Below are 11828 nucleotides of genomic sequence, written 5' to 3' on the forward strand. Positions count from 1 at the left end.
TTACGAAAGCATGAAACGCGAGCTGTAGATGCAGGTGGAGACCCTTAAAGACCTTGACTGATATTTGATGTGATTTACACCCATTGCCTCCTGCTTAAGAGGGGCTAGATTCTCACCGCTGGCTGAACCTCAGTAGGTGCGACACTAAGCTTTAATTGGCAATCCGACTCACCAGCAGAAACGCCAGCAAAACGACTTCGGGGAATCGGAGAGCTAGTGTCATATTGCTGATATTAACTATTATTACTAATTACCATTTTGGAATGATGCTGTAAGAAAATGACTTCTATACTTAACTCCAATAAAGCTGGTAGGTACGCTGATGCCCAAATGTGACCCGTCGCCACGAATCGAGTCTTAAGTCGCACTGGTAGAACTGCACCCATAAGACTCATTTCGTGGTGATGGGTCACAAATGAAGTTCTGGGACATTTAGTTTTGTGGCTGTCTTGGATTTTTTTCCCACTGCACTCCATGATTTATGACTAATGATGAGTCCTGAGCTGCGTTTCCCTATAGCAAAGTTGCTAACTATGTTAGCAACTTATATAGTTGGAACTATGCAACAGAATGGGCGCGACCGTGTAAGTTGCTATCAGAAACATTTGGGAAAGCGCGCTTGGTCCAATTCGGAGAGGAAAAGGCGCCGGATATCAAGAGCTGGATGTAACATGGACTAAATCCATTGTTTCGCCACTTAAAAATTGGCTAAATGTAAAACACAAAGATGTTTGTGTTATTTCTGTAGACTACACAGTGCAGTGAAGAATATTTTTGAAAGAGAAACATTTTGTAGGTCCCAGAATCTTGTTGGATGCGGACAATTCAGTCAATGGACAAAAAAATTAAAATTGACATGAAGTTTTTTTTTTTTTCTTTTTACCTTAGCCATGCAATTCAAACACTTAAAATAATACGTGGAAACTGCTAACCACTCATGTTGTAGGTTATGTTGCTTAAATGGGACTGGAAGCTCTTTTTATTTGAACACCACTTTGCGTTATGGGTTGTGATATATCTGAAAGCTGGAGGACATGATTGACGTTAGCTATAAACAAAAAATACCTTACAGGCTCTCAATCAAGCAGCTGCCGGCGCGTAAGAAGCCTGAATTGTTTGTATTATTGCATGTGCGATATAGCTGCTGTACTATGTCGAATAGCCTCAAACGGTACCAGCATGTGGCAAAACCGAAAAACCATTTGGATTTCTACATATGTATAGCCTATAAATACCCACCCATTTGTAATATGTATTTTAAACAGCTATAACTATTGGAATTCCTTATTATGATGCAACATGCTTTGACAGTTCTGGGCAATTACAAAAACTCTTTCTTTATATTTTATTTCCAAAAACATTAACTGTTTCAAAAACAATGCTAGTACTGAAACATTTAAAACCTGGTGTCAAGTAATTGCCTGTCTACAAAGTAGAATTAGGATATTATACCTTTAGCGTTCTCCATAAGCTTTAGGATACGCCACACTTATCGATACTAAATGATGTACTTATTTAATCATAATAAAAGCTATCGCACAACAAAGCTGACTGACCGATAAATAAGTTCTTTTCATAACCCAAACATTAAATATTTGTGGGGGCATAAATAATAGACCGCCACAAATACAAAGAATTTATAAATATTAAGAAATTAAAATCTGTATGCTGCACGATACAGTGAACATTATTCCGTACAGATCAAAATATTTGTATTTTTGCAAAATTACAAAAAATATATACAAGTACAATGAGAGAAAGGCAGATATGTAAAGTCTTGAAAAGTTTATTACAGATCTGATAGGAGGCAAAATTCCTACCGTTAGTTAAAAAAAAGTCACTTCGAACATTACAAAACGATTCAATGGAACAAGCAATTTTCTCAATCACCACTCAACAGCGCCGGCTGCTGGCAGGTCCAAGCACCTGCGCTTGATGATCAGTTACGGAGGTTTCTGTTCCCTATGCTATGTGTTACTAATGCACATGGTACAAAGTCAAACCGTTGAGCTAAATTATGCCCAAGATTTAATTTTCCTGAACTAAAATGTCATACAGCTTTTCATAGATATTTACACATGTGATTGTTTTAAATCACACGAGTTTCAATATATATAAAGTGACAGCCAAGCCAAGTATTTGTCCTACTTATGACAAGTTGTGCTAATACTTACTAAAACCTTGGAAATGAAAACCACAATAACTTTAATCTTTTGCATGCATATGCAAAACAAGTCACAAGGTAAACAAAACTCTAAAATTGTTTCCTCTTCTATAGTTACAAAAATATAAATGTAAATAAATTAATTATATAATGGGTATGCATCTCTCCTTTTGTCAGCAATATTAATTTGTAAAACTGACCTGTGATGTACAGCCAGGTTCATATATGCAGCACAACAATAACTACATACATTAAAAAAAGTATAATATGGTGTAAAATTCAACTCGTTTGTGACGTTAAGCTGTGCTCTCCACCTAAAATGTCTGACGCACAATGTCAGAAGGTTCATCTAGTGTCAGGACAGCAAATGGATGTTGTTTTGATGACTTTCCTGTCCAAGAAGTCTATTGTCAACAACCACAATCCAGACTTGAGAGTGAGCTCCTAGCTGGAATGCTCTCACACCTGGCGAGCCTGGCTCCATCCCTTCCATGTTTTTGTTGGTTTCCTCCATCCCCATCAGCCACAGTACCACAGACGGCGTCCCACGAACGGGTCGTACCATGTCACGCAGTGGCGGGGGGAGGGCTGTCCATTTGAGGTAGGGTTGCTGTGCTGCTCATCTTCACCCACTCGTACTTTATCACCATTATAAGTGCACAATTCTGGGCCACCTGAACATCCCCCCCCATCCCCCACAAATAATTCCAACAATATACCAAACCTTAAATTAATGTCGGAAGAACTGAAGATGAAACTCAAACCGCTGAGCCCTTAAGGGTTTTGCAGGTTCTCTGGCATGGGAGACCCTCTCACAGTGTGATCGTCCCAGCTGACTTCACAGCAGACTGGCCAGGCTGGTGGTGGTGGGCCCATTCTGGGCTTGAAACGGGACCGGGGGTGGGCCGTCAGTCCACTGCCAAAAGGCACCAGAAAAGGGGTGTCACCACAGAAGAGTTTGTAGAGGACATCAGCTGCGGCACAACTGCTCTCATGTGACTGACTGTAAATACGAGCATTTTAAATCCACATACTTCCCATATATACCCATATATACAACACGAAGAGTATAATATCACACTGCATTTGATTAAGAGTTAAAGTATGAAATATTCAGCAACCTGCCAGTTTGTTTTACACAGACCTCATCTGTCCTAATTCAACCTTGATGTCATGTAACAGAATAAGTTTTACTGAGGCACAGAAATAACCAAGAACTTGAAACAGTCGTCATTCCTTTGAAAAGACGACGGGTTGTCCTTAGCCGCCTTGGCGCTGCACTGCAGTGTGGGCAGGATGAGTGACGGCGCAGAGCGTGCTAATCCTGCGTGAGGCTTTAATGGCAGGCCCACTTACGCTGATGAGGTTGTGTTCGGGGACGCTGCAGGCGGCAATGTGGTCCTGCAGCAGCTGCTGCGAGAAGTTCTGGTGCATTTGTGCCGCTTCGTGAGCATCTATCGTGTTTCCACAAGCCTTGTTCAGGTCTGACAAGAGGGGGAAAAAACGGAGCTGATTGACACCTCCCAGCCACACGGGGGCGCTCACAGCAGGCATTTCAGGCAATCATCAACAGGACAAATTAAAGAAAGGAACTATTAAACACCCCAGCCAGTGTCCCCAAATGTGCACCATTCACAAAAATAAGGGTATTCCAGTCTAGGGGGGGGAGGCACCACAGAAATGGTATGATTATAGGATTACGATGTGGCATGTGGATATAATTCAAATTTACCTTTCAGCAGAGCTGAAGACCACAGCTGGACAGACATGTCAGGGATCTTACTGGCAAGCTGCATGGCAGGAACCACCATATTGTTGCTCTCCTACAGAAGGGAACAGCTGCGTCAACACCAAGCTTATAAGGTACGTTAAGACTATGGTGGCTTCTTATGGTGAACTGCCAGTCATTTTTATGGAACTAACATACAACTGTAATAATGTGGCTAATACAACACCGATATATAACTCCAGTCAAAAATTTGGACACGCCTGGCCACCTACGAAGGAGAGCGATAGTGTCGCTGTACCTGACTTAAACACAGCAGAAATTTCTTTGGAGGGGTTAGACCAGAAACTGAAGGAAAAGTGGCCAGTGAGTGTTCAGCATACATGCGAGGCCTCCTTCAAGGCAGCTGGAAAAGCCTCGCTCAAGGGCCCAATGGTGGGATCACTCCGCCAACCACGAGATCTGAACCAGCATCCCATCCGACCAGGCTGCCCCATCCCCCAACAAAGAAATTTTATTCTTTTTTTTACCTAGTACATAATTCCATGTGTTATTTATACTTTTGATGTATTCAAAATAATTCTAAAATGTAGATAATAGCACAAAATACACCGTATGGGTAGGTGGTCCAGACCTTGGACCGGCACTGTAGCTCCTAAAGCTTTAGCAGAGAGGGGGATGAAGCTGTGCAGACTCCCCTGCACAGAGGCCTGCTCACCCTGTGGTTTCCCAGCACATAGAATATGTGCCCCAGAAGGACGAGGGAACAGGCCGTCAGCCTATTGAGATCTTCTGCGTTGGACATCTTCAGCGTTTCTCGCAGGAAGCGCCTGAAACAGAAAAGCGCACAAGGTTCATGCCGCAGGTATTATTAGCGGCGACTCCTGCTGCAGGGCTGTGCGGCTGCCTGCCCAGTCGTCGCCCATCCCCTGTCAGGTACGGTTCACGTGGAAAAATTTGCTACCTCGTTAGGACTAAACGGTCACCTTACATTCATGCGATTCATTTCCATTTCACTGCAGGAGCTTACAAACTCGCTCTCCGTCTGGACAAACGGCCTCTGATTGGGGAACAGGAGGGGAAGGTGGTGATGACTTACTTGGCTTCGTTGTAACGTCCTTGGAAGAAGGAGAAAAGTCCTCGGATGTAGAAAGCCGCGGCCCGCAGGCAGTGCGAGCTGAGGGGAAGAGGGGGAAGGACACATATCAGTTTTAGAGGTCCAGCGCATTTCTTGGTCTGACATGCACAGGTGCCTGGCTTTTTAAAACCCACCCAAGTCAAAAATGCAACCTCTCTCTCATTTAGACTGTATTTGCTCCAAATTATGCTTTATTACTTAGAAAAAATCTGTGTTTCAAACATCCAGTGGAATAACACCACCACCTGACAGTCTTGTACAAAGCGGTATATAAAGTACAGGATCACAAAATGAAAGATGTGTTACTTGCCTTACAGGAAAACTTTGATCTGGGTTTATTCTCTCCAGGAGACTGTACAGCTTTAAAGACAAAAAAAAAAAAAACTCTAAAATCAATACCTCACCACTGTGATTGACCTATTAAATTCCAGATCCCAGGAAATACTGCATAGCTGGGTTTTAATCACACATAGGCAGGTTTATAAACGTGATCCACCGACCTCCTGGTGTCGGTTCCCCTCCCTGATGTAGACGCTGGCCAGGTTCGTCACAATGAACGTCCACAGCTCCTGGTGCGTGGTCAGCTGCCAGAAAGACTCCGTTAGGCACCCGTTCGAACCTGCAGCCAAATGCTCGCTCCACGACGGCCACAGAGACTCACCCGCAGCGCTGTGGTGAACTGCGCCTCCGCATTGTCCATGCAGTTGACGGATATACAGTACAGCCCCTGTGGAAGGTGCGGAAATCGGCAGGTCAGACGCAATACTGCCGTAACTCTGAGTGACCCAAAGATAAAGGGGGGTGCGGGGGTGCTCACCAGCAAAGTGTGAAGCTGAGCCGCGTGACTCGAGAATAACCGGGGCGACTGCTGGCACAGCTGGCAGACCTGCGAGATCTAAGCGACGAGGAACACAGACAGACACTTCAGAGACGCCCTTCCCGGTCAGGGCCCCGAATCACTGACACAGACAGATACTTCAGAGACGCCCTTCCCGGTCAGGGCCCCGAATCACTGACACCGGCAGAGACGCCCTTCCCGGTCAGGGCCCCGAATCACTGACACAGACAGATACTTCAGAGACGCCCTTCCCGGTCAGGGCCCCGAATCACTGACACCGGCAGAGACGGCCTTCCCGCTCAGGGCCCCGAATCACTGACACCGGCAGAGACGCCCTTCCCGCGCAGGGCCCCGAATCACTGACACAGGCAGAGACGACCTTCCCGCTCAGGGCCCCGAATCACTGACACCGGCAGAGACGCCCTTCCCGCTCAGGGCCCTGAATCACTGACACAGGCAGAGATGCCCTTCCCGCTCAGGGCCCCGAATCACTGACACCGGATTTTAAAGGCCCTGCTCTGAAGTATAAAGAGAAGATTTAGAATCAAATAAAAAAACAGATAAAAACATAGATCAGGCTATGTTCTCAGACATCAAAGAACCCTGCTTCGATAAATAACATGCATTTTACTATGACTTTGGCCAGCCTGTGCAGGCCCGCACCATATCACGTAACGTGACGATTTTGTCTGTGGTTTCCTCCCCTTCCTCGTGCCATTTTTAAACTTTTCGACCCCCAAACAAAGTCTAAAGCGTACCTATACCCCCCCCCCCCCCCCAGGCCAGTGGCGGTGTGCCTACCTCCTGCAGAGCGGTGGCCTTGTGGCCGGTGACCAGCCGGCACATGATGATGTGCTCCAGGAGTATGACCTGAAAAGAGGATAGGATGGGGCTGCAGTCCAGCACTGCAGTGACAGGGTGTCATTAGTAGGGGGCGCTAGAGTGACTTCAGGCTCTCAAAATGCAGTATTCGTAGTATTGACATGTTTCTCTACATTCACATCACTGCTCAAAACTCATCTCTTTAAATTTGCTTATTGACTTTAATTTTTAACTTTGTTATTTAGGTAGCGTTTAATTTATTTGATAATGACAATTTTGAATGTATGTATACACATACAGAAGTAAGCACGTTCATACTTTGTACGGCGCCTTTAAATAAAATGCATTATTAAACCGCAGCACGGCAGGTTCGCGTACTTTTCAGCTTTTCCAACTGCATGAGTGCTTTGTCGGTGTATTTCTGTGCCTTCTCCAGATAACCGGCCTGCATGGAGTGCATGACCGTCACCTGCAAGACGAGCCAAGGAGTTGCATTAAAATTGCCAGCAGCGCAAACAGGGCGAAGCAATAAGACGACCACCAGCATTCGGAACCCTTCCTAATTAAAGAGGACTGAGATTTACCAGGTAGACCAGCACACACATGTGCTCCTTGGGCAGCCAGTGAAAGAGGTCGGCGGGGTTGCTGGGGAGGATCTCGTCGTCGTGGAGGGTGGAGATGGTCTGGATGCACTGCTGCAGCTGCTTCAGGCAGGGTTTCACGCTCTTCACCTGGCCGGCGCGAGAGCCGCGAGTGCGGCGGACGTGAAAACCAGCCCAAACACGCTCACCGAAACGCAGAGGTCCGCCTGAGGTCGCTCACCTGTCCCGCGTCCAGGTAGTGCGTCACCTGCAGCACCAGGAAGAAGACCCTGAGAGACTCCTTCTGGATGGGGTTTCCCTGCCAGTTCTCCACGATCTGGCCGCACAGCGTCAGCAGGGGGTGTACTTCCTGCAGCTTGCGCTCCATCAGCAGAAGCTGGAGTGAGGGACCATCACACAACGGCGGCGTCAGTAGGTGGACGACCACTGGCAGCTGCCGCCAAATCATTACATAATTAGCCAACTCCACTAACACTTTATAAGAGGAAAAGGCAAAGAATGGAAAGAGGCATCCCTTTTAGACTTTCATAAGTCACTTAATTTTAAGTCTTAAGGGGCTTCTGTGAAGAATGACCCACGATTCCCTTTGTTTAATTAAAACAACAAAAGACTTACCATCCCTTTACTCAAGAGAAAGAGCGCCCTGCAGAGAAAAGAGGGACAGCACAGAATTTACACAAAACAGTCTAATGTGCCTTCAGTCGCTGCTGACCACAGATACATTTAATAAGAGGACATTTTCAGCGCTGTGACGAACTGTCAACGTTATTACGATCACAGTCGTGACTGCAGCACCTGGTGTACTCAGAGCCGACGACCCTCGCATACTCAGCCCCGACACCTAGAAGGTCACACGCAGACACCAGATCCTTCTCCAGCGTGTGGAGTTGCTGGGGAAAAAAAACAATAAGTCACATTCAAGATTTATAACCCTGAACTTTTGGAGAATCATCCATACCAACCACATCAGAAACACCTGCATTTCAAGGCACTAACTAATAATTGAATAAAGGGCAAAAAGTGCTTAAAAGCATATACAACCACTCCTTGTTTAATGACAAGCGACACAAGGGCAATTCCATAAAGCAAGATTTCTTCATTAGCCAGATGACTTAAGCCAAACATAAGGATTGTCCAATAGGAATGTCACTTGCCTCTGTTCCTATTAGGTTTCAGGTTTGGCTTACATTAGCCAGCTAACTGGGAAATCCTGCTTTATGGAACAGCCCCTAGGTCATTAAGTGAAATCACAGTAATCTAGGGATGACCGCGACTGCCATTTTGCAAATTCTACTCACTCTCACTCTCACTCGCACTGGTCAGAATTTTTCTTTTTATTATCGTATTTGCGAATCGTTACTAACCAGCATATTTACTAATCCGGGAGGGGTTCTAGTGACTGACATGTGCCAGATTTGGCTGATGGGACACGACATAACCTGCCGCCCATCAAATTCACTCCCTGTTTGTGAGAATATTCCTCCCCCGACTGGCACCAGACACTTTAATTTGACATTATTTATTTATTCAATCCACTATATTTATTCTGTCCCAGAGTAAATATGCACAGCTACGCATATCACTCACTTTGTGAGTGTTGTAGTGTGGTTTATCAGTATCTATAGTAGTGAAACTCGTTTATCAGTATCTACAGTAGTTCGAATCCCCAACCAGCAAGGTACCTGCACTGCACTTCTCCACAGGCACCAAATAATACAGCAGCCTTCTGCTATGTCACATACGAGCTAAATTCAGAGGACACATTGGTGTGTCAATCATTTTTCACTTAAACTCCTCCCGCTTACATCAGTTTCCCTTGATGAATAACATCGCCACAAAGTAATGTTGCTCTGTTACTTTTGTCAGAAACTGAATCATGAAATGCAACACTGATAAGTCATCGTTTTTTTCCCCATTACTTTTAAAATGCTGCATGCCCTTGTTTAAAGTGTCATTAATATTTACAGTTAAATAGTTATCGTTTCTGCGTGTTATTCATGTGAAATAAATATTTAAATATAGCAGTTCTGTTACTGTTATTTTTCTACATAAAAAAACAGCTTAATATCACCCATTGGCCCCTCCACCCCCAAAAAAATTGGCATCGGGCACTGAAAAACCCCCATAAGTCAGCCATTAATATAAACCCTTGTGTCCAGCCCCTGTTTCAAACTGGGCTTTGTAAGTTTAACGCTGTGAAATTCCTCCCAGAGTTACTTTCTGTTTGTGTGTTGCACCCTGATCCCAGGTAAACATTATTTCATTCCACCGTATACCAGCTTAAGGATGACATGACAATAAAGCCCACTTGACCTAACCAAAGGGAAACCTTGGACATACCGCGAGCTGGAACAGTAGACGACAGTGCCAGTAGGGGGTCTGCTGGGAGATCTGGATTGCTTTGCGCAGCAATGGTTTTGCAGAGTCCACCAAATTCTGCAGAGAGAGAAAGTAGCGTGTCATTAATTAGACATGACATTTAAACTTTTTTGCTTTAACAATTTCCAACACATATGACATATATAAGAAAGTTAATATAAACGAAGGACAACTGTGCAGAATATTTTACTTCTAGGCTTAAATTTGTGTTAAATAACTCTTACCTGCTGGCAATACAGTTCAGAGAGAAGGCTTGCAGCTTCAAATTTGACATCTTCAAACTGAGGAACCTGTTAAATCCTGTAAAGGAATCTCTTTCATAGTAACGGAAATATCTAAATAACATTAAAGTGACGGGGAAGTCCATCTTTAGGTCATTCAGTCAGATAAATTCACAATAAAACTGCGTGCACAAAAAGGTACATCGTCAATTAAAATATTTGGCTCTGATTTTGCATAATGACCCGCTACTTAAATGACAAACACAACCGGACAGGTGCTAGTTTGACAAGAAAGGATACTTGTTGTGAAATGATCCACTGCAAGGAAAAATAATCATAGATGAAGAATTATTAAAAGACACGCACATTTAAAAACACACATAATACTTGAAAACAAATTGTATGTAACAACTACTTAAAAAAACCGATGCAACAAGTTATCTGCAAGTGAAGCGAGCGTTATACGTACTATGAGGGCAAATGCAGCTAAATGTGTAACTTTAAAGTATCCAACGTACATTTCTTTTTTTTTAGTTTATATTGAAAATAGGCTACGGCAGGCTAAACTCTGCCTGACTAGAAAGTTGAAACGCAGGGTAGTACCTGGAAAGGTCGGAAAGCAGATGCACACACGTATGTATGGGTAACATAGATACTCCTGAGGCCGGCATGTCTGACCAGCGGCATTTACTCGTAAAACTACATCTAAGTGTCATGGAGCATCGTATGCGTGGCCTTTTCCGTCCCCCGCCTCCCTCGCGCATCCCCGGCATTTCCCAGCCTATCCCTCACCGCTTTCTCCAGATGGTTCCGGGCGAGCTCACTGTTCTTCGTGTGGTGATAAAGCACCGAGCCGAGCTGGAGGTGGGTTCGCGCCTCCACCCTTTGCGGCGGCTTGAACTGAAAGACAGCCTGGAGACAGTGCACGCACAGGCGAATCTTAGGGGGACTCGACGTGCGGAAGTGCTCTGCGAAGCCCAGCAGGGCAAGGTACCATGATTCCGGGGCCTCACCACCAGACGCCATTTTGCTGATAACAACAACAACAAGTACTGGCGCTGATCCACCCCACGTGACTTCCGTGAATACGGCGAACACGTGACGAGATGGCTGGTCCCAAAGGCTGCTGGGATGTGTAGGCCGCGTTTTCCATCGCGGAACAATGGATATGGAACTGAAGAAGTGAAATATACGACTGACAAATGCAAAATTGACGATATGAGTAGCAATGACATTTATTATGGTCTGCCTTAAATTTCTAATATAGGTCTAACTGTACTCTTTTCTACCTGCTATTTCTTGTTCACATTTGTTAAGAAATTTACACTAAGTGACTGTCTTACGCTTAAAAATATATCGAAATTCTTTTTGAAGAAAGTATAACGAATAACGAAGAACATATTTAAACATTGTTAACTTAAGCTGTTCAATAATTCATATAAACGCGTTGATAGTGGTTTTTCAGTGATAGATTAAACAGCTCTATCTGTGTTTTTTTGTAAGGCAAGTGCCACAGCAACATTAGTTCAGTGTTTCTCAGATAGTAAATTTAGAGACGTTATATTAACCTAATATTGAACAATCACATTTTAATACAGCTGTAATATATTCAGAGGTAGATAGTTCAGGTCTAGAAAGCAAAAATCCAGACCAAGATTTTATTTCATCCAACCAGTTGAATATAAAGAGTCGCCGTTATAGAGTACTCAGCTGGTTGGTTGAAACAAAATCTTTTTCTGGATTTAACAATGTTTCAAATATGTTCTTCGTTATTCGTTATACTTTCACAAAAAGGATTTCAATATATTTTATGTATCCACTTCTGGATATAGCACCTTTCGGAAATATAAACAATATCCTGATGTATCCTCGTACAAACAAGGTAATGTGCTTTTTCACTTGAAGTTAAATAAAATTAATTTAATGGACATATAAAGG

At 44.0% G+C, this 11828-nt stretch overlaps 1 protein-coding gene across 2 annotated transcripts; it reads right to left on the bottom strand.

Moving 5' to 3' along the window:
• Nucleotides 1-1770: 1770 nt before the first annotated feature.
• Nucleotides 1771-11052, bottom strand: LOC125726992 (MAU2 chromatid cohesion factor homolog). 2 transcript variants are annotated; one of them, XM_049003551.1, is made up of 19 exons: nucleotides 10683-11046; nucleotides 10191-10208; nucleotides 9894-9959; nucleotides 9631-9726; nucleotides 8086-8180; nucleotides 7906-7933; nucleotides 7511-7666; nucleotides 7273-7419; nucleotides 7067-7157; nucleotides 6668-6771; nucleotides 5846-5923; nucleotides 5690-5755; nucleotides 5529-5612; nucleotides 5339-5388; nucleotides 4990-5067; nucleotides 4609-4720; nucleotides 3897-3987; nucleotides 3521-3648; nucleotides 1771-3080 (listed from the first exon to the last, which is right to left on the bottom strand). In XM_049003551.1, exons 1-19 carry the CDS (start codon nucleotides 10914-10916, stop codon nucleotides 3003-3005), a joined length of 1800 nt encoding a protein of 599 aa, XP_048859508.1. In that variant the 5' UTR covers nucleotides 10917-11046; the 3' UTR covers nucleotides 1771-3002. The 2 variants fall into 2 exon arrangements, 1 of the variants encoding a protein (XP_048859508.1); XR_007388488.1 differs by lacking the exons at nucleotides 1771-3080; nucleotides 3521-3648 and having other exon boundaries at nucleotides 3899-3987; nucleotides 4192-4720; nucleotides 10683-11052.
• Between the last annotated feature and the right edge of the window lie 776 nt (nucleotides 11053-11828).

This window comes from Brienomyrus brachyistius, unplaced genomic scaffold (assembly GCF_023856365.1).
Source record: "Brienomyrus brachyistius isolate T26 unplaced genomic scaffold, BBRACH_0.4 scaffold82, whole genome shotgun sequence".
Classification (NCBI taxonomy): Eukaryota; Metazoa; Chordata; class Actinopteri; order Osteoglossiformes; family Mormyridae; genus Brienomyrus; species Brienomyrus brachyistius.